This window comes from Hypomesus transpacificus, chromosome 9 (assembly GCF_021917145.1).
Source record: "Hypomesus transpacificus isolate Combined female chromosome 9, fHypTra1, whole genome shotgun sequence".
Classification (NCBI taxonomy): Eukaryota; Metazoa; Chordata; class Actinopteri; order Osmeriformes; family Osmeridae; genus Hypomesus; species Hypomesus transpacificus.
Window position 1 is genome coordinate 369,361 of NC_061068.1, and position 21,404 is coordinate 390,764.

At 50.1% G+C, this 21,404-nt stretch overlaps 1 protein-coding gene across 1 annotated transcript in view; it reads left to right on the top strand.

Moving 5' to 3' along the window:
- Positions 1–1,242: 1,242 nt before the first annotated feature.
- Positions 1,243–21,404, top strand: part of LOC124471864 (potassium voltage-gated channel subfamily B member 1-like) — a 23,893-nt gene continuing 3,731 nt past the window's right edge. The window contains exon 1 of the mRNA XM_047026499.1: positions 1,243–1,803. Coding sequence (XP_046882455.1) covers positions 1,249–1,803 — 555 coding nt within the window. The 5' untranslated portion in view covers positions 1,243–1,248. The remainder of the gene's footprint in view (positions 1,804–21,404) is intronic.

Genomic DNA, 21,404 nt, shown 5'->3' on the forward strand with positions numbered 1-21,404 from the left:
AACACAGTTGGAGCCCCGTCCTGGTCCGACTCCGTCACGCACGGCGCGAGCACACACACAGTGGCCAGGTAGAGAGCAGCCGAGAGGGATTCACGGCGAACTTGTTGAATCTCTTCAGATGGGAGGAGCACGGAAGATCCCTAGTGAGCTGTAACAGTTTGTCTGTCACCGATTAAGACATGTTGCGGGGGTCTCCTGAAACACCAGCCAGCAGAGCGGCGGCGATCATCGAGTCGTGATATTAGTACTATCGCCTTCGTTGATGGTGATCTTTTACACTGAATCGGATTGTGGTGAAGATACCGGTATGTAAGTCTTAGGAACGTTTATGCCAACTCCCTCCTTTTTTGCATTTTGGTTTATAGTGAAAAGCAGTTCTAGCCTATTTCAACTCAGTTAGCCTATTTGGACACTTGGATATATTGACAAAACGTGTACGTTTGTACTTTAAGTTTACTTTAGACTTTCAGTGGTGTAATATTCTTAGTACATGCATTTAGCCAAACACGTGAACTGTTATGACACAAAAATGTGTGTAATAGGCGAAATCATGCTTCCCTTTAATAACTGGTTTAAATAGACACATTAAACTTGATTTATTTTGTTGACAATGCCTCTTGCTGTCTTTTCAAATGTTACATCTCCACTGTATGCTCGTGGCTCCGTGCGAGCTTTGAATCAAATCTGCTCATGTTGTATAGAGAGGCTGTTATCTCGAGGAGCGATCAAAAAAAATCCTTCGAATATCAAGTAGATTCTGCTTCGTACTCGGTACAATGGTGGAACAACCTGCCGCTCAAAATGAATAATTTCAGCACCTAAACAAAAGGACAGCGAAGAAATGTGGACGTCTGTTAAGTGACACGATAATTCAGCACCGGACAGCGCTCCCTTGTAGAGTCGAGTTTATCATTGCCCCCCCCCCCCCCCCCTCCCCCTCCCTGGTCAGCGACGAAAGCTGCTGCGCGTCTTAAAGCAGATTAAATTATCTATTTGGTTCTCTGATGAGTGGATAAACCTCCTGACATTCTGCGACTAATGTTCCCTCTATCACGGCTGTAGGTCATCAGGATTGTATGGCCATTCTTTCAAATGATTAGGCCTGCCCTGTTGTAACGGAATTGTAACGTTCTTCTTTTTCAGCCACAGAGATGGAAACTACACCCTAATGCGGTCCTCTTCCGGACAGCATATCCCTGACCAAATTGTAACTTTTCATTCTCGAGCAGCGGAGCTTCTTTTGGAAGGATGAATAAAACCGGGTCACGATCCACCTCTTCGCTTCCACCGGAGCCGGTGGAAATTATCCGGAGCAAGTCACACTCCCGCCGGGTGCGACTCAATGTCGGGGGTCTCCTTCACGAAGTTCTGTGGAGAACGCTAGACCGACTGCCACGAACCAGACTCGGAAAACTGCGAGACTGCAACACACACGACTCTATCATAGAGATATGCGACGACTACAGTTTGGATGACAACGAGTACTTTTTTGACAGGCATCCCGGCGCGTTTACGTCCATTCTCAACTTCTATCGCACAGGAAAGTTACACATGATGGAAGAGATGTGCGCTCTGTCGTTCAGCCAAGAGCTGGACTTCTGGGGCATTGATGAGATTTATCTGGAGTCGTGCTGCCAGGCCCGGTACCACCAGAAGAAGGAGCAGATGAACGAGGAACTGAAACGAGAAGCAGAGACCATGAGAGAGCGGGAAGGCGACGAGTTTGAGGACACGTGCTGTGCTAATAAACGGAGAAAACTTTGGGATCTCCTAGAGAAACCGAGTTCGTCATTCGCTGCTAAGGTAGGTTCGATGTCCCGTGTCTGTGGTTCGTCTTCAACGGTTTAATGACATTGGCGCTGTGTTTTGACACTGTTGTGTAGGCTGTAGTAATGGGGGCTGCGCGGGAAGAAGTCAATAGCCTAATGAATGAATGTAATCTGACCGGAGGTGATAGCCACGAGCTGCCGCCTGTGTTGTGTGTGCTGTAGGCTAGAGTATGATTAGGTTACTCATCTCAGTTTACCTGCCTTATTATGCACCATAATGATACACAATTACCTCGTCTATCTAAAGTATGCCTATTTATTAATGTATTGGTTCCTTATAGAACAAGACATTAGTTTAGTCTAAAGTTACACCAGAGTTGAGAACTCATTCATTGTCAGAGAAGCTGGAAAATTACAGAACATTTACCGTTGCCCAGGAGAGGTAAGAAACCACATGTAAACCTCAGGTTTAGGATAACACCAGCCTGTCTTCATTTTAACATCTGATACGTTTGATCCACCCTTGATTTATTAACGTCAGCTGCCTAGCAAAGCACTTAACAAACTCCAAAGCCATAACAATGCAAAATGAGACCTAATGAACTAGATCATCACCTCGCCACCTCGCAAGTCACTGCAGTGGATTGGTGTCATTTGATTCGGTTTGTTGGTCTTCTCGTAATTTCACTGGCAGACGGGGAGGTGAAGGAGAGGAGTCTTCTAGATGCGACACCACGGAAACTAGTTGATATCAGTGTAGGAAGCAAACCTTTCCCCTGCGCAAGGTTTAAACCTGGGCACCTTCTCTGTCTCCCCTGTTCTCTCTCTCTCCCTCTTGCTCTCTCTCCCCTCCTCCCTCTTTTTCTCCCCCTTTCTCTCTCTCTCTCCCCATCTCTCTCCTCCTCTCTCTCCCCTCTCTAGACTTCTGACTCTTATGCATTATGCACAGTTCCTCGTTCTTCTCATGCATCGCCTGGAAGCCCCCAGTGCAGCACTTCTGCCTGCATGCTCGTTGAACTGGATCAATGGACGCAGTCATGTTAACAGAATGTTTTAAGCAAAGTACATTTGCCAGTGTTTGACCATGTCAATATTCAATTTACATGATTAATAACAATCCAATAGCTTTTATATATAACTGTATTGGGATCTAAGCTACCAGTTAACAGCCTCATCCTCTCCCATGCAGTTGCCGATGAAATTGATCGAGAAATAATCAGTATTGCAGGTCGAGGCAGATTCAGGAAGTTATGGTCTCTCTTAAGAGCTAACATGATTGTATATCGGATGGATGCTGGAAAAGTCTGATTTGCTGTGGATTAGGATACATCATGGTCCACTATATAAACTAAAGATGCAGTAGCCTACCCTCCACCCAATGCTCCTCCCAATGTCATCCATAGTTCCATGCCAAGGTGCTGAGTGTGTGATTCTGACCCGGAGAGTTCTCTGTGACCCCTGCTTTGAAGTTGAGTGAAGCCATCAGAAACAGGGACGGCCCCTGCACCTGTCATGCAGAGCGACAGGACATAGAGCTCTCCCGGGGTCTGTCCAGCTCGGGGTTGGACGTTTGCGTCAAGTCAGTTTATCTATAACAACAGATGCTGAACAAAGTGCTGTACAAAGTTGTACACCGATCAAAATAAGACATATCGCGTTAAATGAAAACTTGATACAAACAAGACGAGTAAGCACGAGTGACCCTGAACTGACTCGAACGCCACAGACTAAAAACACGTTTTTAGACGAGACTTGGGCTAAATGTCACAGTGGTGGGAGGTGACCGGATAAAAACAGACAGTTTGTTCCACGGTCGATGGGCCACAACCGAAAAGGCACGATCACCTTTAAATGTGTCGGTCAGCAGCCGCCCTGTCAAACGCGGGACTGTCCGGTGTTGTAGCTATTCTGGGAGCAATCCAAGCCAGGCCGCGAGCTCGCGGTATAAGTCAACCGACTGAGACTAGCAGGTTGCGAATAATGACTTGCTTTTTATCTCGGCCCTGTGGCGTGAGCGTGGCGCAGCGCTAAGGGGGATTAGTCTCCAGGATATCTTTAAGAGGCTCAGAAATCCTTTGAACGAAGAAAGGAGGGAAGGGAGGGGAGAGGGGGTAACTGGGTGTAATTTGTCCGTTTGACAAATAGGGTGCTTGTCCCATGTTTTTGCCTGCGTAATGGGGGGACAGAGCTATGAAAGTGTCACAGGGAGGTTTAATGACACCCGCGAGATGCCCGCATGTTTACTCGTGCTCAATTGAAGGGGGAACGTCGACGGAATACACTGCTCCTCCGAACACAGATCCCACCTCATTTATTTTTCAGTGACGATACATTTTTAATTGCACATTAATAACGCTTGACTTTGTGAGGTAGGTGCCATCTCAAGTATCTGTATCTCCATACGTCACCCCGATTCACGCCCCAGGAGTTATGACCTGCCCAAAAATACACGTACGGAACAGGGCCTTTCCGAGAGGGGCCATTTCTCCCCGTCAAACCTGCCTCCCCGCTGAAGGACACCCTGTAGACGGGCATCTCTCACGTGAATTACCAGGAAAGGTGGGTTTCCCTCTTCTCCCTGAATTAATCATGAAAAACAAACATTCAAACAGCCTATAAACTTCCAAACAACATGCTGGAGATGATTTATTCATCTATTAACGATGAGCCATCTTGTTTTCTCTGTTGGTGTCTGGTCGTCTTGAGCTGAGAGGAAAGAGAGTGCGGCGTGTTTAGCGAGCGGGAAAGGGAAACAAACTGGGATTTTGTGAAAGTGAACCGTGGAGCTGAACTGGTGCTTGTCTCAACACTCAACATGTCCCAACATGTCTTTGCCAACTCAAACTCCCTATACCCTTTGGAGGGAGGGGGGGGGGGGGTGGCTTGCACCAGCTATCACAAGCACAGTGTAATACAGCGCGAGCACAGGGTTACCTGTGTGAGTCATCCTCTTAAAGCCAACCAGTGCAGCCCCAAACAACTGCATCTTCAGTCACAGAACAGCCTGGGAACCATGGATACAGATTCTCTGTGTTTGTGGCTGCCAGTGCTCCAGTAGTCTGCACTAATTAAGGAAGTCTCTCTCTCCTCACTCTGTCCTCTCTCTCCTCACTCTCCTCAATCTCCTCACTCTCCTCACTCTGTCCTCTCTCCTCTCTCTCCTCACTCCTCTCTCTCTCTCCTCTCTCTCCTCACTCCTCTCTCTCTCTCCTCTCTCTCCTCACTCCTCTCTCTCTCTCCTCACTCTGTCCTCTCTCCTCTCTCTCCTCACTCCTCTCTCTCTCTCCTCTCTCTCCTCACTCCTCTCTCTCTCTCCTCACTCTGTCCTCTCTCCTCTCTCTCCTCACTCCTCTCTCTCTCTCCTCTCTCTCCTCACTCCTCTCTCTCTCTCCTCACTCTCTGAACAGCAACAGCCTGTATTTGCAGGTTCCTGTTCCTGTACATTCTGTCAGATGTAACCCATTGCTTCGCTGCTAGAGCCCTGCCTTGTTCGGGTGAAATGTTAAATTGCTGTCCCCTCAGGATGAAGAACAGGAGAGTCCTCTGTGATTAGGTCTGCCAGGCTGAAGTCTTCAACAAACTATTGGTCCTTGTAGACTCGATATGTTTTCACCCAGAAGTGCCTGACAGGCAGATTGTTTTAAGGAGGAAATCGATGGCAATTGTATTAAGATGTAAGGCGAGATGGGTAGAGTGACGATGCAAACAAACACACAAACACAGCTACAGACACACACATAAAAACACAAACAAATACACACAAAACTGACCAGAAGAAGCACATTGAAGTCTGTGTCTATGTTGTACTGCTGGAGATCTCCCTGGAAAGTCAACACAGTTAACCTCACACTCTAGCTTCACACCCTAGCCTCACACCCTAGCCTCACACCCTAGCCTCACATTCTAACCTCACACTCTAGCCTCACATCCTAGCCTCACTCTAGCCTCACACCCCAGCCTCACACTAGCCTCACTCTAGCCTCACACCCTAGCCTCACAACCTAGCTTCACACTAGCCTCACACCCTAGCCTCACACCCTAGCCTCACTCTAGCCTCACACCCTAGCCTCACACCCTAGCCTCACCCCCTAGCCTCACATCCTAGCCTCACTCTAGCCTCACATCCTAGTCTCACTCTAGCCTCACACCCTAGCCTCACACCCTAGCCTCACACCCTGACCTCACATCCTAGCCTCACCCTAGCCTCACACCCTAGCCTCACACCCCAGCCTTACACCCTAGCCTCACATCCTAGCCTCACATCCTAGCCTCACTCAAGCCTCACACCCTGACCTCACATCCTAGCCTCAACCTAGCCTCACATCCTAGCCTCACCCTAGCCTCACACCCTAGCCTCACTCTAGCCTCACATCCTAGCCTCACGCCCTAGTCTCACGCCCTAGCCTCACCCTAGCCTCACACCCTAGCCTCACATCCTAGCCTCACGCCCTAGTCTCACACCCTAGCCTCACACCTTAGCCTCACCCTAGCCTCACGCCCTAATCTCACGCCCCAGCCTCACACCCTAGCCTCACATCCTAGCCTCACTCAAGCCTCACACCCTGACCTCACATCCTAGCCTCACCCTGGCCTCACACCCTAGCCTCACCCTAGCCTCACATCCTAGCCTCACGCCCAAGACTCACACCCTGACCTCACATCCTAGCCTCACCCTAGCCTCACATCCTAGCCTCACGCCCAAGTCTCACAACCTAGCCTCACACTCTAGCCTCACCCTAGCCTCACATCCTAGCCTCACGCCCTAGTCTCACACCCCTAGTCTCACACCCTAGCCTCACACCCTAGCCTCACCCTAGCCTCACACCCAACCTCACACCCTAGTCTCACACCCTAGCCTCACACCCTAGCCTCACTGTTACGGCGCAACAATGTGCGGACCTGAAAACGGACTCGAGACACAAAGGCTCAAAATGAGTATTTGTTGTCCCGAACAGAATTTGTGAGCTATGGGCTTGGGGCGAAAGCGGGCAAGGCTGGCTGGAGAACCCTGGAGTCTCGACCGGGAACATGTGACTGATGTAACACTCTGAGTCTAGATGGTGAGCAGGGTTTAAATTGGTTGTTGATTACAGATCTGCCGCAGGTGAGAATAGTTGTCTGATCCCGGGAGACTCCGCCCCTGCACACCCACACAGGGAAAGGGAGGGAGGAGAAAAAAAGGAAGTGTCACAGCCAGGGGCGTGCCAGGGGCGTGACACTCACACCCTAGCCTCACAGTCTAGCCTCACACCCTAGCCACACTGTAGCCTCACACCCTAGCCTCACACCCTAACCTCACACCCTAGCCTCATATCCTAGCCTCACACTGTAGCCTCACACCCTAACCTCATACTTTAGCTTCACACCCTAACCTCACACCCTAGCCTCACACTAACCTTACACCCCAGCCTCACCCCCTAGCCTCACCCTCTAGCCTCACCCCCTAGCCTCACACCCTAGCCTCACAGCCTAGCCTCACACTCTAGCCTCACACCCTAGCCTCACACCCCAGCCTCACACCCTAGCCTCACACCCTAGCCTCACACTCTAACCTCACCCCCTAGCCTCACCCCCTAGCCTCACACCCTAAACTCACACCCTAACCTCACACCCTAGCCTCACTCCCTAGCCTCACACCCTAACCTCACACCCTAGCCTCACACTCTAACTTCACCCCCTAGCCTCACACCCTAACCTCACCCCCTAGCCTCACCCCCTAGCCTCACACTAACCTCACACCCCTAGCCTCACCCCCTAGCCTCACACCCTAGCCTCACAGCCTAGCCTCACAGCCTAGCCTCACACTCTAGCCTCACACTCTAGCCTCACACCCTAGCCTCACACCCTAGCCTCACACTCTAGCCTCACACCCTAGCCTCACAACCTAGCCTCTCAAGGAGACCAACAGCAATGGGGGTTCTCTGTCTGTAGCAGCGGTGGTGGTGTGTGTGGCTGGTGTTGGTCTCAGCTAGGCTGTGAAGCGATACGCCAAACAGCTCAAGGCTGCCGTTACCCCATTTGAATAGGGCCAAATGTGTTTGCGCACATTTCTGTGAGTGTGTGTCCCTTGATGTAGTTAATGTGCGCACGTGTGGGTTTTTGTGTGCGTCCGTGACTGTGAGTCACGGTTGGAGTTAATCCTGAATTGAAGGACTGTGGGATTCCATTTCATTTCATGTCTTGTAATTATAATTGAATTAAATCAAGCTTGCTGCCAGGGTGGTAATAACATCGGGAAGAATATCAGTTTGCTGTAATATTGTTGAAATGGCCATGAGACACCCAGGTAAGAAGGGGGGGCGTTTTTTGGGGGGGAATTGTTTTTGTGGCGTAGTGCATTTGGAAGAGTTGAATTCTTCTCTCTTCCTATCTCTCTATTTCTCTCTCCTTATCTCTCCCTGTCTCTCTTCCTGTCTCTCTCTCTCTCCCTCCCTATCTTTCTCTATTTCTCTCTCCTTATCTCTCCCTGTCTCTCTTCCTGTCTCTCTCTCTCTCCCTCCCTATCTTTCTCTATTTCTCTCTCCTTATCTCTCCCTGTCTCTCTTCCTGTCTCTCTCTCTCTCCCTCCCTATCTTTCCTCTCTCTCCTTATCTCTCCCTGTCTCTCTTCCTGTCTCTCTCTCTCTCCCTCCCTATCTTTCCTCTCTCTCCCTCCCTATCTTTCCTCTCTCTCCCTCCCTATCTTTCCTCTCTCTCCTTATCTCTCCCTGTCTCTCTTCCTGTCTCTCTCTCTCCCTCCCTATCTTTCCTCTCTCTCCTTATCTCTCCCTGTCTCTCTTCCTGTCTCTCTCTCTCTCCCTCCCTATCTTTCCTCTCTCTCCTTATCTCTCCCTGTCTCTCTTCCTGTCTCTCTCTCTCTCCCTCCCTATCTTTCCTCTCTCTCCTTATCTCTCCCTGTCTCTCTTCCTGTCTCTCTCTCTCTCCCTCCCTATCTTTCCTCTCTCTCCTTATCTCTCCCTGTCTCTCTTCCTGTCTCTCTCTCTCTCCCTCCCTATCTTTCCTCTCTCTCCTTATCTCTCCCTGTCTCTCTTCCTGTCTCTCTCTCTCTCCCTCCCTATCTTTCCTCTCTCTCCTTATCTCTCCCTGTCTCTCTTCCTGTCTCTCTCTCTCTCCCTCCCTATCTTTCCTCTCTCTCCCTCCCTATCTTTCCTCTCTCTCCCTCCCTATCTTTCCTCTCTCTCCTTATCTCTCCCTGTCTCTCTTCCTGTCTCTCTCTCTCTCCCTCCCTATCTTTCCTCTCTCTCCTTATCTCTCCCTGTCTCTCTTCCTGTCTCTCTCTCTCTCCCTCCCTATCTTTCCTCTCTCTCCTTATCTCTCCCTGTCTCTCTTCCTGTCTCTCTCTCTCCCCCTCCCTATCTTTCCTCTCTCTCCTTATCTCTCCCTGTCTCTCTTCCTGTCTCTCTCTCTCTCCCTCCCTATCTTTCCTCTCTCTCCTTATCTCTCCCTGTCTCTCTTCCTGTCTCTCTCTCTCTCCCTCCCTATCTTTCCTCTCTCTCCTTATCTCTCCCTGTCTCTCTTCCTGTCTCTCTCTCCCTCCCTATCTTTCCTCTCTCTCCTTATCTCTCCCTGTCTCTCTTCCTGTCTCTCTCTCTCTCCCTCCCTATCTTTCCTCTCTCTCCTTATCTCTCCCTGTCTCTCTTCCTGTCTCTCTCTCTCTCCCTCCCTATCTTTCCTCTCTCTCCTTATCTCTCCCTGTCTCTCTTCCTGTCTCTCTCTCTCTCCCTCCCTATCTTTCCTCTCTCTCCTTATCTCTCCCTGTCTCTCTTCCTGTCTCTCTCTCTCTCCCTCCCTATCTTTCCTCTCTCTCCTTATCTCTCCCTGTCTCTCTTCCTGTCTCTCTCTCTCTCCCTCCCTAACTTTCCTCTCTCTCCTTATCTCTCCCTGTCTCTCTTGCTGTCTCTCTCTCTCTCCCTCCCTATCTTTCTCTATTTCTCTCTCCTTATCTCTCCGTGTCTCTCTTCCTGTCTCTCTCTCTCTCCCTCCCTATCTTTCCTCTCTCTCCTTATCTCTCCCTGTCTCTCTTCCTGTCTCTCTCTCTCTCCCTCCCTATCTTTCCTCTCTCTCCTTATCTCTCCCTGTCTCTCTTCCTGTCTCTCTCTCTCTCCCTCCCTATCTTTCCTCTCTCTCCTTATCTCTCCCTGTCTCTCTTCCTGTCTCTCTCTCTCTCCCCACTGCTCTCTACAACACATACACCTTTACCTCTTCCCTAAATGTTTCTTTCCATTTGATCTCTTCTCCCCATGCCCCTCCTCTCTGTTTCTCATTCTCTCAGTTCCCTTCTCTGATTATGACGATAAAAAAGTAATCAGCATTTAAACACTCATTACCACAGAGGAGGCAACAGATACAAGATATCACAGATTATAATTACAGATAAGAGAACTTTAAAAACAATATTGTAATTCATTCAAATTAATTTGACAGTCAAACCAAGATGATAAACCACCACCTCTAGCCTACTACTAATCAGGATGGGAGGTATCATGGAAGTCTCCTCTACCATTTAAATGTATTTATTTTTAGTTTCCCTTTGATAAGGTATTTAAGTATTCATGACTATTCCTCACTCTAGAGTCAAGGCCGTGTGTGAGTGGTGATTTACATTTGCATTTACATTTATTCATTTAGCAGACGCTTTTATCCAAAGCGACTTCCAAGAGAGGGCTTTACAAAAGTGCATAGGTCACTAATCATAACATCATATCCCCAACATTGCGGTTAGCCAAACATGAAGCATACATTGTGAAAAACCAAAAATAAGTGCCAAAGGGAAGAACCATAAGAGCATGTAGTTAAACAGGTTACAATTAAACAACATGAACCTTAAAAAGTAAATGCTGATTACTTTTGGATGGTGTTGCAGTATTACCCAAAACCCCATCCAGAGCAGTAGGCTTGGCTGAGCACCACATGTTTTGAAGGGACTTCAAGCAGAAGGGGGGGTTCTGAAATACTTCAAATTTTGCAAGGATCTGTACTTCAAGCTTGTGAGGAAACTTGAGTGAATATTCTTTGAAGGCTGCGAAATAACAGATTATGCATAAATATGAGCCGTCAGTTCTGGATCGCACTATTGTGTAGATGCGTGATGAAAGTGCCGGAGTATTAATAGGACGCTGTTCCTAAAGTAGCCTAATGCTAACACTTTCTATTGTCAATTAGCAGTATCTATAAAGAACAGACTAGCTTTAGATACCCAGGGCTTGCTGAAATATTCACCCAGACAGTTAGATATAGTTTCTTTCCAGATGTATAAAATCTGTCAACGTCTATTTTTATTTTTAACTTTTGAAATTTACAGAGGATAGAGAGCTACCAAATGCGTACTTTTTCACACAGGTTAGCGTGCACAGATAAACATTAGCATTATTGACCAGAGACATATCTTTGATGGGGCTGGATCGATGCGTGTCAGCCAGCACATGCATGGAGGTTTGGTGTGTGGAGACTTACCCCCTCTGGAGGAACCGCTAATCGATGTGGGAGATCTCCACCATCAGTAAGCTGCTGGGGAAAAGGATTAAATTCTGACTCCCGTCAGATGGCTGAGCGGTGAGGGAGTCGGGCTAGTAATCAGAAGGTTGCCGGATCGATTCCCCGCTGCGCCACATGATGTTGTGTCCTTGGGCAAGGCACTTCACCCCACTTGCCTCGGGGGAATGTCCCTGTACTTACTGTAAGTCGCTCTGGATAAGAGCGTCTGCCAAATGACTAAATGTAAATGTAAATTGTTTGTGTGCTTGCCAGGGTGTTTCACGTGCCGTATCCACTAAGCTCTGCTGATTTCCAGCCTTCAAGTTCAAACTCAGCCTCATAGACCTAAGCTCATGACCTGGTGGGGTAGATCGAGACTATTGGCAGTTCATTTGTCAAACTTGACATCCCCACTTAAGAAATTCTAGAAGTCTCTCCTTGTTAGTCTATATCTCTCTCTCTCTCTCTCTCTCTCTCTCTCTCACACACACACAGACGTTGTGGCAGAATGGGGTCTTGAAGAAACGTGTTGTTAATGTGTTGGGATAGAGGTCATCTACCTGAGGACCAGAGATTGGATGTGTCCCATGTGGAGGGGGTCACTTCTCTCTTCTAGAAAAGTCTTTCTCCAGTGATTCATTACGTTTCTTGGCAGACTTCCCTCCCCGATCCGATATTCAGCCAGCCTGTATAGGCCAAATCTAAATTCGATTAAATCAATTCAATACTTCCAAAATGCTCTGTACCAAACTTGTGTTGTTTGACTATGTTAATTAATTTGAGTGAATCCTGTGTTACTGTAACAGCTGACATCATTATCACCAGTGGTCTTGAATAACAGGCAGTTGACTTTAGTGTTTTCCTATCAATCTTGAGTGAAGCCATCTGGTTCTGAGAACAGCCTGGCGTCTGTGGTTGGGGATTTCCTCCTTAACAGGGGGAGACTACTGTATGCTCAGCTAGTTGTAAGGCTTAGCTCACAACTGTTCTAATAATGGTCGTCGTTACAGCATGACGTGTGCTTTCAAATAGCTTTGCTTGCTAAACATAGAGAGGTCTGGGTAGGTATAGATAATGACATCCGATTAAGGCATTAATCCGATCGGACCAGAGAGGAACCGACATTGCGTCTGGCGCCGGGCGAGGCCTGCTAGGGTTGCCAGAAACCGCTTGACACATTCGGTGTGCAGAGGAAGTATTGGCACTGTGACGTTCGTACCTTTTTTTCAATTTCATCCCACAAGGTTGCCATGGTGAGGTGATTTCCATGGCGTGATCTCCTCACCCCTTTGTAAGTTAGAGCGACTGAGCCCTGCCGGTGCTGCAATGTAGGGTTAGCACTTGCTAGCTGTCCTCACATGCACGCTAGGTAGCTAGCTGTCCTCACATGCACGCTAGGTAGCTAGCTGTCCTCACATGCACGCTAGGTAGCTAGCTGTCCTCACATGCACGCTAGCTAGGTAGCTGTCCTCACGTGCGGACAGAGAGCCAGCTGCTGACGTTTAGCAGGGTTGCAGGGCACAAAAATGTCCAGCTCAACGAGTGCTCAAACCCCAAAAATGCCTGAAAACTAGCCCAATATTTTTTGAATGTACAACAGAACGAGTTTAACACATTTCACCAACGGATGCCTCAGTAGTTAAAATGTAAAAATGTCTGGTGGTTTAATATTTTACTTGTTTTCTGCTATTCTCACATTTCAATGGTTCATTACAACAAATTATTTAATCATGCCGCCCAGGGGCGAATCTAGGTTACCACTTTTTGGGGGGCTAAGTCCCTAGATAACACGTATTATTTTTCCTATGACCCAGCAAAACTAGGGGGGTCTGGGGGCGTGTTCCCCCAGAATACATTTTTTAAATTATCCTTTTAAAGTGTCCTCTAGTGGGTTTTAGGAAGATAAATTAACACATTTAAATGTAAAATATGAAACAAATACAAAAATATGTTTTTTAATTAAAAACATTTGGGTGGGCTCCATCAGTGTGAGGTTTAGAAGTAGCTCAAAAACCTGCCACCCGCGACCAATACATTTTCACCCGTGACGCTGTTTTCAAAATAGCCCAATTTGGCGGGGGAGGGAGGTGGGGGGTGGGAGGAAGGGGGGAGGGAGGTGGGGGGGGGAGGAAGAGGGTAGGGAGGGGGGGGAGAGGGGAGGGAGGTGGGGGGGGGGGGAGGGCAAGGCAGGCACCCACTGTAAATTGAGTGACAACTTTCCGGAAAGTTGGAGTTGCAACCCGAGGCTGCTGGGTGGGAGCTTAACCACCGTGACCCTGAACAGCCGACCCTGTGACCCCTCCAAGACCCTCCCCCTGACAGGCACAGCCGACCCTGTGACCCCTCCAAGACCCTCCCCCTGACAGGCACAGCCGACCCTGTGACCCCTCCAAGACCCTCCCCCTGACAGGCACAGCCGACCCTGTGACCCCTCCAAGACCCTCCCCCTGACAGGCACAGCCGACCCTGTGACCCCTCCAAGACCCTCCCCCTGACAGGCACAGCCGACCCTGTGACCCCTCCAAGACCCTCCCCCTGACAGGCACAGCCGACCCTGTGACCCCTCCAAGACCCTCCCCCTGACAGGCACAGCCGACCCTGTGACCCCTTCAAGACCCTCCCCCTGACAGGCCCAGAACAGCCGACCCTGTGACCCCTCCAAGACCCTCACCCTGACAGGAACAGCCGACCCTGTGACCCCTCCAAGACCCTCCCCCTGACAGGCCCAGAACACCCGACCCTGTGACCCCTCCAAGACCCTCCCCCTGACAGGAACAGCCGACCCTGTGACCCCTCCAAGACCCTCCCCCTGACAGGCACAGCCGACCCTGTGACCCCTCCAAGACCCTCCCCCTGACAGGCCCGGAACACCCGACCCTGTGACCCCTCCAAGACCCTCCCCCTGACAGGCCCAGAACACCCGACCCTGTGACCCCTCCAAGACCCTCCCCCTGGCAGGCCCAGAACCAGACACGCGTCAGAGCGGGAACATGGAGCCACTGTCACAGCCCCATCAGGTCAACCTGCTCTGCAACAAGTAGGACACCCCCCTTAGCTTCAGCTGGAGAGCAACGTTTCATCCCCTTTCCTAAGGGTTTCTCCAACTCAGGCGTCACTGGATCCGATTGATTGATGTTCATGGTCTGGTTTTGTGACCCGAGCCCAAGTGCTGCATTACGTTTAACCCTCTTGTCATCTACCCGTGAGCGTGAAGCTTAAAGATGACTGATGCATTTTTAATGGACCCAGTAAGCTACTGTACATTGTATACTCTCATCCTGGCTCACTTACACTGCTGAGTACATCCACGATGGAAGAGGCCATCTGGAGAAGTGACCTTCTGTTCAGCTACATGTGATTGGCTTACCTCGACCTGTGTATCTTATAGTACCGAAATCCCTACGAATACTTGGACTTGATTGCGCTTAATCCAGATTGGCAGAGTTTCCCTACCGTACAATGCGTCACTAGTTAATGTTATTTTGCCAGGCAAGGCTAATCAATCGCAGATCATGTATTTGAAGTCCTGCTGAGGTATCTCTGATATAACCTTCAAACATTGGCTGTGGCTTCAGGCTTCAGTCCTGTGGCTGTTATCTTCCAGAAGCCTCAGGCTTGTGTGGAGTTTCTACTGGTGTCCTGCTCTGGCATATGGGGTTCCTGGAGAAGAGACACAGACCTGCGCTCTGTGAAGATCGTTTCAAGGACACTGACGTCTGACAAGGAAAGACAGAGGACCTGGTAACAATGTAATACACCTGCTCTGTGGCTCACATGCACCCAAGCAGGAGGACAGTGGAGGCTTTTTTTGAGGGGGGGGGTGAAAATGTTTAATGTGACGTTGTCTCAGTGGGGGGAGCGGAAAGTGGAGGAGAGATGTCTGTGGATGCTTTACTTCCATCTATACCCCTCGGCCAATTAGCTCCCACTTCCCTCCTTCTCTCCTTCTCTCCTTTCCTTCCCTCCTTCCCTCCTTCTCTCCTTCTCTCCTTCTCTCCTTCTCTCCTTCTCTCCTCTCCTTCTCTCCTTCCCTCTTTCCCTCCTTCTCTCCTTCCCTCCTTCCCTCCTTCCCTCCTTCTCTCCTTCTCTCCTCTCCTTCCCTCCTTCCCTCCTTCTCTCCTTCTCTCCTTCTCTCCTTCTCTCTTCTCCTTCTCTCCTTCCCTCTTTCCCTCCTTCTCTCCTTCCCTCCTTCCCTCCTTCTCTCCTTCCCTCCTTGTCTCCTTCCCTCCTTCTCTTCTTCTCTCCTTCCTTCCTTCTTTCCTTATCTCCTTCTCTTCTTCTCTCCTTCTCTCCTTCCCTCCTTCCCTCCTTCTCTACTTCTCTCCTTCCTTCTTTCCCTCCTTCTCTCCTTATCTCCTTCCCTCCTTCTCTCCTTCTCTCCTTCTCTCCTTCTCTCCTTCTCTCCTCTCCTTCTCTCCTTCCCTCTTTCCCTCCTTCTCTCCTTCCCTCCTTCTCTCCTTCTCTCCTTCCCTCCTTGTCTCCTTCCCTCCTTCTCTTCTTCTCTCCTTCCCTCCTTCTCTCCTTCTTTCCTTCTCTTCTTCTCTCCTTCCCTCCTTCCCTCCTTCTCTACTTCTCTCCTTCCTTCTTTCCCTCCTTCTTTCCTTATCTCCTTCCCTCCTTCTCTCCTTCTCTCCTTCCCTCCTTATCTCCTTCCCTCTTCTCCTTCCCTCCTTCTCTCCTTCTCTCCTTCTCTCCTTCCCTCCTTATCTCCTTCCCTCCTCTCCTTCCTTCCTTCTCTCCTTCACCCCTCCCTCCTCACCCGGTGTCACACGCCAGGGTCTGTTGTGGGTCGGTATAGACCATGTAGTCCAGGCTCTGGCACCAGTAATTACCTGAAACTGATCCTGTTTTCCAACACTGTTAATCTCCGTAGACAGCCAAACCCAGGGTTCAGTTAACACAAGATGGCCAAGGCATTCAAGCTATTTGGACAGGTCAGATTAAGGTTAACGTTACATGAGGCGATAGCTCATCATCTGGCCCTGCTTCACTGTCCCACTGTCAGAGGTAGATTACTGGCATCTTTGCACTCATAAGAGTGTGTGTGTGTTCGGATTGACAACATATCTCTCCAGCCTCCAGCACCCAGCCCTTATCACATCTTCTCACCAGCTTCACAAACCCACACCACTAAAACCTTCATCCTTTTGTGTCTCAGCGACTGATAATCAGCCAAGAACTTAAAGGGACAAATGATAGCGCTTTGCTCAGGGCCGGCCAGCAGGGTTTACCCACATGAGGAGTGTCCTCGGGTGTGGAGGGGGGCTGGGTGTGTGGAGAGGGGCTGGGTGTGTGGAGGGGGGCTGTGTGTGTGGAGAGGGGCTGGGTGTGTGGAGGGGGCTGGGTGTGTGGAGGGGGCTGGGTGTGTGGAGGGGGCTGGGTGTGTGGAGGGGGGCTGTGTGTGTGGAGAGGGGCTGGGTGTGTGGAGGGGGGCTGGGTTTGTGGAGGGGGGCTGGGTGTGTAGAGAGAGGGGAAGGGTCAGGACCACCCACTGTGGATCCCCCTTGATCCAGATTAGAGCTGTTTCCCTCTCAGGGGGGCTGACAGGGGGGCTCAGCGAGGAGAGGGGACGGGGGGGACGGGGGTGTATTTGAGAGTCGGCCTCCATCGATCTGGATGACTTGCTCAGCTTTAGTCACCTGCTCGCCAACAGGGGAAGAACAGCTGTTGCCATAGAGATGGCTGTATGCTAGGCAAAGTGGGCTTGGGAGAGGGAAACAGTCAGGGAGAGTTCAGCTGGATTTATCAATCAATGTCCTCTCCTCGTCCTCCCACTCCCTGTCTACTGAGGCGGGGTGACCTTTCCAGATCAAGTGGGTCTATACAGATGTGGTGGGTTGGACACCCACTCCAGTCAATGTTGAGGGAACGCTTTAAGATTGGCAGGTTCAGCTCTTCAGTGGGGCCAGTTTCACCTACAGTGGGAGACTTTCCAAAGTTCTACTCTCAGAAGGGTGTGTGTGTTTGTGTGTTGATGTGTGTGTGAGGATACTAGGCTTTCTGTGTGTCTGTGTCTTTGTCTTTGTGTGTGTGTAAGATAAGATGTGGTGAAGTGTCTACCAACTGCTGCCTCACCTCAGCCGGTGCTGAAGAGACTGTATGGACAGGTGCAGCCATAACCCTACACACACACACGTCTGGGCAGAGAACCTTGCTGTGTGTGTGTGTGTGTGCTCGCAATCTGTCCCCTGAGAGGTCTATAAATACACAGCACCAGACCTCCTCAGACACACACAAAGGTCTAGCAGATGAATTCCCCTCCCTGATTAAATACACACAGGTAGAATGTGCTCGCAAGTGAGTGCATACACACACACACACACACGCGCAAATAAACACATTCACGTTGTGCTTTCGCTGATTCGGTGTGAAAGGGTGAAAGCATTTGATCACACAGCATCAAACTTTTGAGCAATCACTGATTTCCCTGAGGGAATCACATTCAACCAAGTAACACATAAAAGCCTTTCGTAGTTCCATCAAAAGGACGGGAGATGAGCCTGTCTTTGTTTCAGCATTTTCACCATGACATCCCAAAAGAGCACAGAGAGAAGGTGAGACAGAAAGAGAGAGAGAGAGAGAGAGAGAGAGAGAGGGAGAAGGAAGGAAGGAAGGAGAAAGAAACCTAGGCAGGAGAGGGAGAGAAGAGAGAGATGGAGAGATAGACAGGGAGAGGAGGCGTGGGTGAGGTAGAAGAGGGATGGGAGAGAGGAAGAGAACACAGGAAGGGACAAATGAGGAAGACACAACTCATGTCTTCCAGGTCAGACACTGTGGTGTGACGTTGCTGCTTCAGCACTAGGCTTGTGACGGGGAGTAGCAGACAGTGTTTCAGAGAGACAGAGTGTGTGTGTGTGAGTGAGTGTGTGTGTGTGTGTGTGTCCATGGTACAATACATTCTCCCCTCCTTCACTGAAAGAACCTGCAACTTACTGGATTTTCTGTCAATATCCTCCATGCTGATCACGCCTCTGAAAGATGGAACGGCACCAAAACTAGATCCAAACATCCTTTCAGAGGCCTTTTCTTCCGTTCCCATTTAAAGAGACAGTATTTAAATCCACTCATTATGGACTGCCCCTCTACCAGACTGCTTCTTACTGGGTCATATTCTGACTGGGAAGGTAGGGTGATTCTGCTTTATCTGAGCAGTGAGTCAGTGACATGCAGGATGGTGATATTGGGCTATCTCTGGTGTCTGGTGTCTGGCAGCATATACAGCCCTGGAACTGTGCCTCTAGATTAATTAGTCAGCCAAGAGTGACTACCGGGTGTGTGTATGTGAGTGTGTGAGTGTGTCTGTGCTTGTGCGTAGGTGTGAATGTTGGAACTCTCTGTCAGTGTTGCAGGTGTGCTTGTGCGTGTTTGCTTTGGGACTGGCAGTCACACAGAAACACAATCGTGTGCTCACGGTTCGAGCAATAAACCTGAACGGTCTGACCGTCGGTTCAACCGAGGGGTTTTGTGTTTGTGAGCAAAACGAGAGGGAAAGTGAGAGAGACTTTTCTAGGTCAACACAGTTAAGATCTGCTCGTTTGCCGTTTAAAACAAAAAGCTCAAAAAATGTGTCTTAAAAAAAAAATAACAGCAGAATTTACCACAATTCTTTTTTAAAGCACCCCACATAGCCAAGGGATATTCTTTAGCACAAAATAACACAAACCCACTAAACTGTGCTCCTGTGGTCAGTAATCTCTCAACGTGTGCACGAGAATGTACCCCCATGGCGTAATCAGTGCGGCTAACGAGAAGCTAATGCCCATTAGCTTGCTAAGCTAATAACTCTACTGAGTTTCAATGCGTTCAGCGGCAAGGCCTCAGCTACAGCTAGGCCAGCTAGCTAGGCTAGCTAACACACCTGCTTTATGAACACACACACACACACAGAGACTAGCCAGGGTAACTAACACGCCTGCTAAAGTGTAAATGAGGCGTGGGGGACAGATCAGCCACGCTAAAGACCTTGCTGCCGCGGTGCGAGCGATGCTAATCTCCCGAGGTCCTTGCTTTAAAAAGTCCCCATGCGCTTCAGCCCACCTGAAGCCTTCGTGGCTGCTCTGCCCTGCCGGAGGACTGACATGAGGGGGCGACTATCTCATTACACGGCCCCCTCTGAGGTCCAGCTCAATTATCCATGTGTTGGACTGCGGTCGTTAGCTAAGCACGCCACGTCTGTCGGTTGGATACCGTGTGAGTGTGTGTTGAGCTGTATGTTGTGCATAGACAGGCAGGAGGGACTTGCTCTGGGTGGAGAATCTGAGCGAGCCACCATCACAGCATCTACTGGGTGGAGTCCCTCAAGGGACAAGCTTGCTCTCCTCAAGCAGAGAGAGAGGGGGGGGAGAGAGAGAGGGGGGGGGGGGGGGAGAGAGGGGGGGGGGGAGAGGGAGAGAGAGAGGGGGTCTCCCTCTTCATTTCTTTCCTCCTATTTCCCTCATTATCCCTTCCTCCTCTCTGTTTTTCCTTTTGTCTCTCTCTCTCTCTCTCTCTGGGCTGCACTTTCCGTCTCCCAGCCTTCCAACACAGCAGAGATGGTTGTGCAGCCCAGCCAGCGTCCTTCAGCATGTCTGGGGGGCTGCAAAGTGGGCCAGCCAGCTAGTGTCACAGTACCCAGGACCAGGGGCTGTGCAGAGCTGGGACAATCCTCCAGAGAACGGGAAGGATGGAGAGAGGGAGGGAGGGAGGCAGAGAGGGAGGGAGGGAGGCAAAGAGGGAGGGAGAGAGGCGGAGAGGGAGGGAGAGAGGCGGAGAGGAAGGGAGAGATAGAGGGATGGAGAGAGGGAGGAAGAGAAGGAGGGAGGGAGCGATGGAGGGAGGGAGGCGGAGAGGGAGGGAGCGAGGGAGAGAGGTGGAGACGGAGGGAGGGAGGGAGTGGGGAGCCAGACAGACAGTAAAGGCGGAGAGAGAGGGCAGGAGAGGAAAGGACGAAGAGAGAGAGAGAGAAAGGGAGGGAATCGTGTCCTGAGTGTGGGTTGGAGTGGAAGTACATGAAGGTGACGGAGAGGGGATGAAAGGAGAGTGGGTGGAGAGAGGGAAGAGGGAGAGGGCAAGAGAAGAGGGAAGGAAAAAGAGAGAGGGAGAGAGAGAGAGAGAGAGTACCCCCTCACTCCCTCCATCCTTCTCTCCCATCGTCATCTTAAATCCACGTCCCTCCATCTGTATCGTGCTCTCTGGAATACTTCCTATCTGGGTTAATATCTCTCTTTCTCCTTGTCTCATTATCTCTCCATACCTCCTCCCCCCTCCTTTCCTCCCCCCTCTCCTCTCCGCTTCTCAGTCCGGTCCCTGGGGCTGCCTATTGTATGCTGAATGCTGACTCAGAACCATGCATTGAATTGCACTGCTTTTGCAAATCTCCTATAGTGAACCTCCACACAGGTATTGATCTACAATTATTATTCGTGACGCGGGATTACCGGAAATCTTCTTTTGTTCGGCCTTGCTTCTGGTGGGGGGGGGGGGGAGATAATAAGACCAGGAGAAAGAGAGATATGTCATCAGGCAGTGGAGGTAGAGGTGGACCAGCCCGGGGAAGCAGATTGATCTGGGGGGAACTGGACTCCCATGGCCATGACATGAACACGTGTGGCTCCTGTGAGCTCAACTTCCCAGACTGAGAACAGGGAGAGAGAGAGGGGGAAGGAGAGACAGGGAGAGAGAGACAGGGAGAGAGAGACAGGGAGAGAGACAAGGAGAGAGACAAGGAGAGAGACAGGGAGAGAGACAAGGAGAGAGAGAGGGGGAAGGAGAGACAGGGAGAGAGAGACAGGGAGAGAGAGACAGGGAGAGAGACAAGGAGAGAGACAAGGAGAGAGACAAGGAGAGAGACGGAGAGAGACAAGGACATACAAGGACATAGACAGGGTCAGAGAAAGGGAAATTCAAAGGAGACAGAGACAAGCCAACTAGGACGATGTGAGTATTAATTAATGAACGCATCCATGTATTCATTTATTTTTAACATCAAACAGAGAAAACGATCCAGCAACCACATCAGTGTGTGAATGTGACCCCTGCAGATCGGATCACATTGGAACCACATGCATCACCTGTAAATGTGACCCCTGCAGATCGGATCACATTGGAACCACATGCATCACCTCAGGACCGGACAACTGGCTCCCGGAGAGAGGAGGAGAGCCTCTTAATCAACACCCTGATT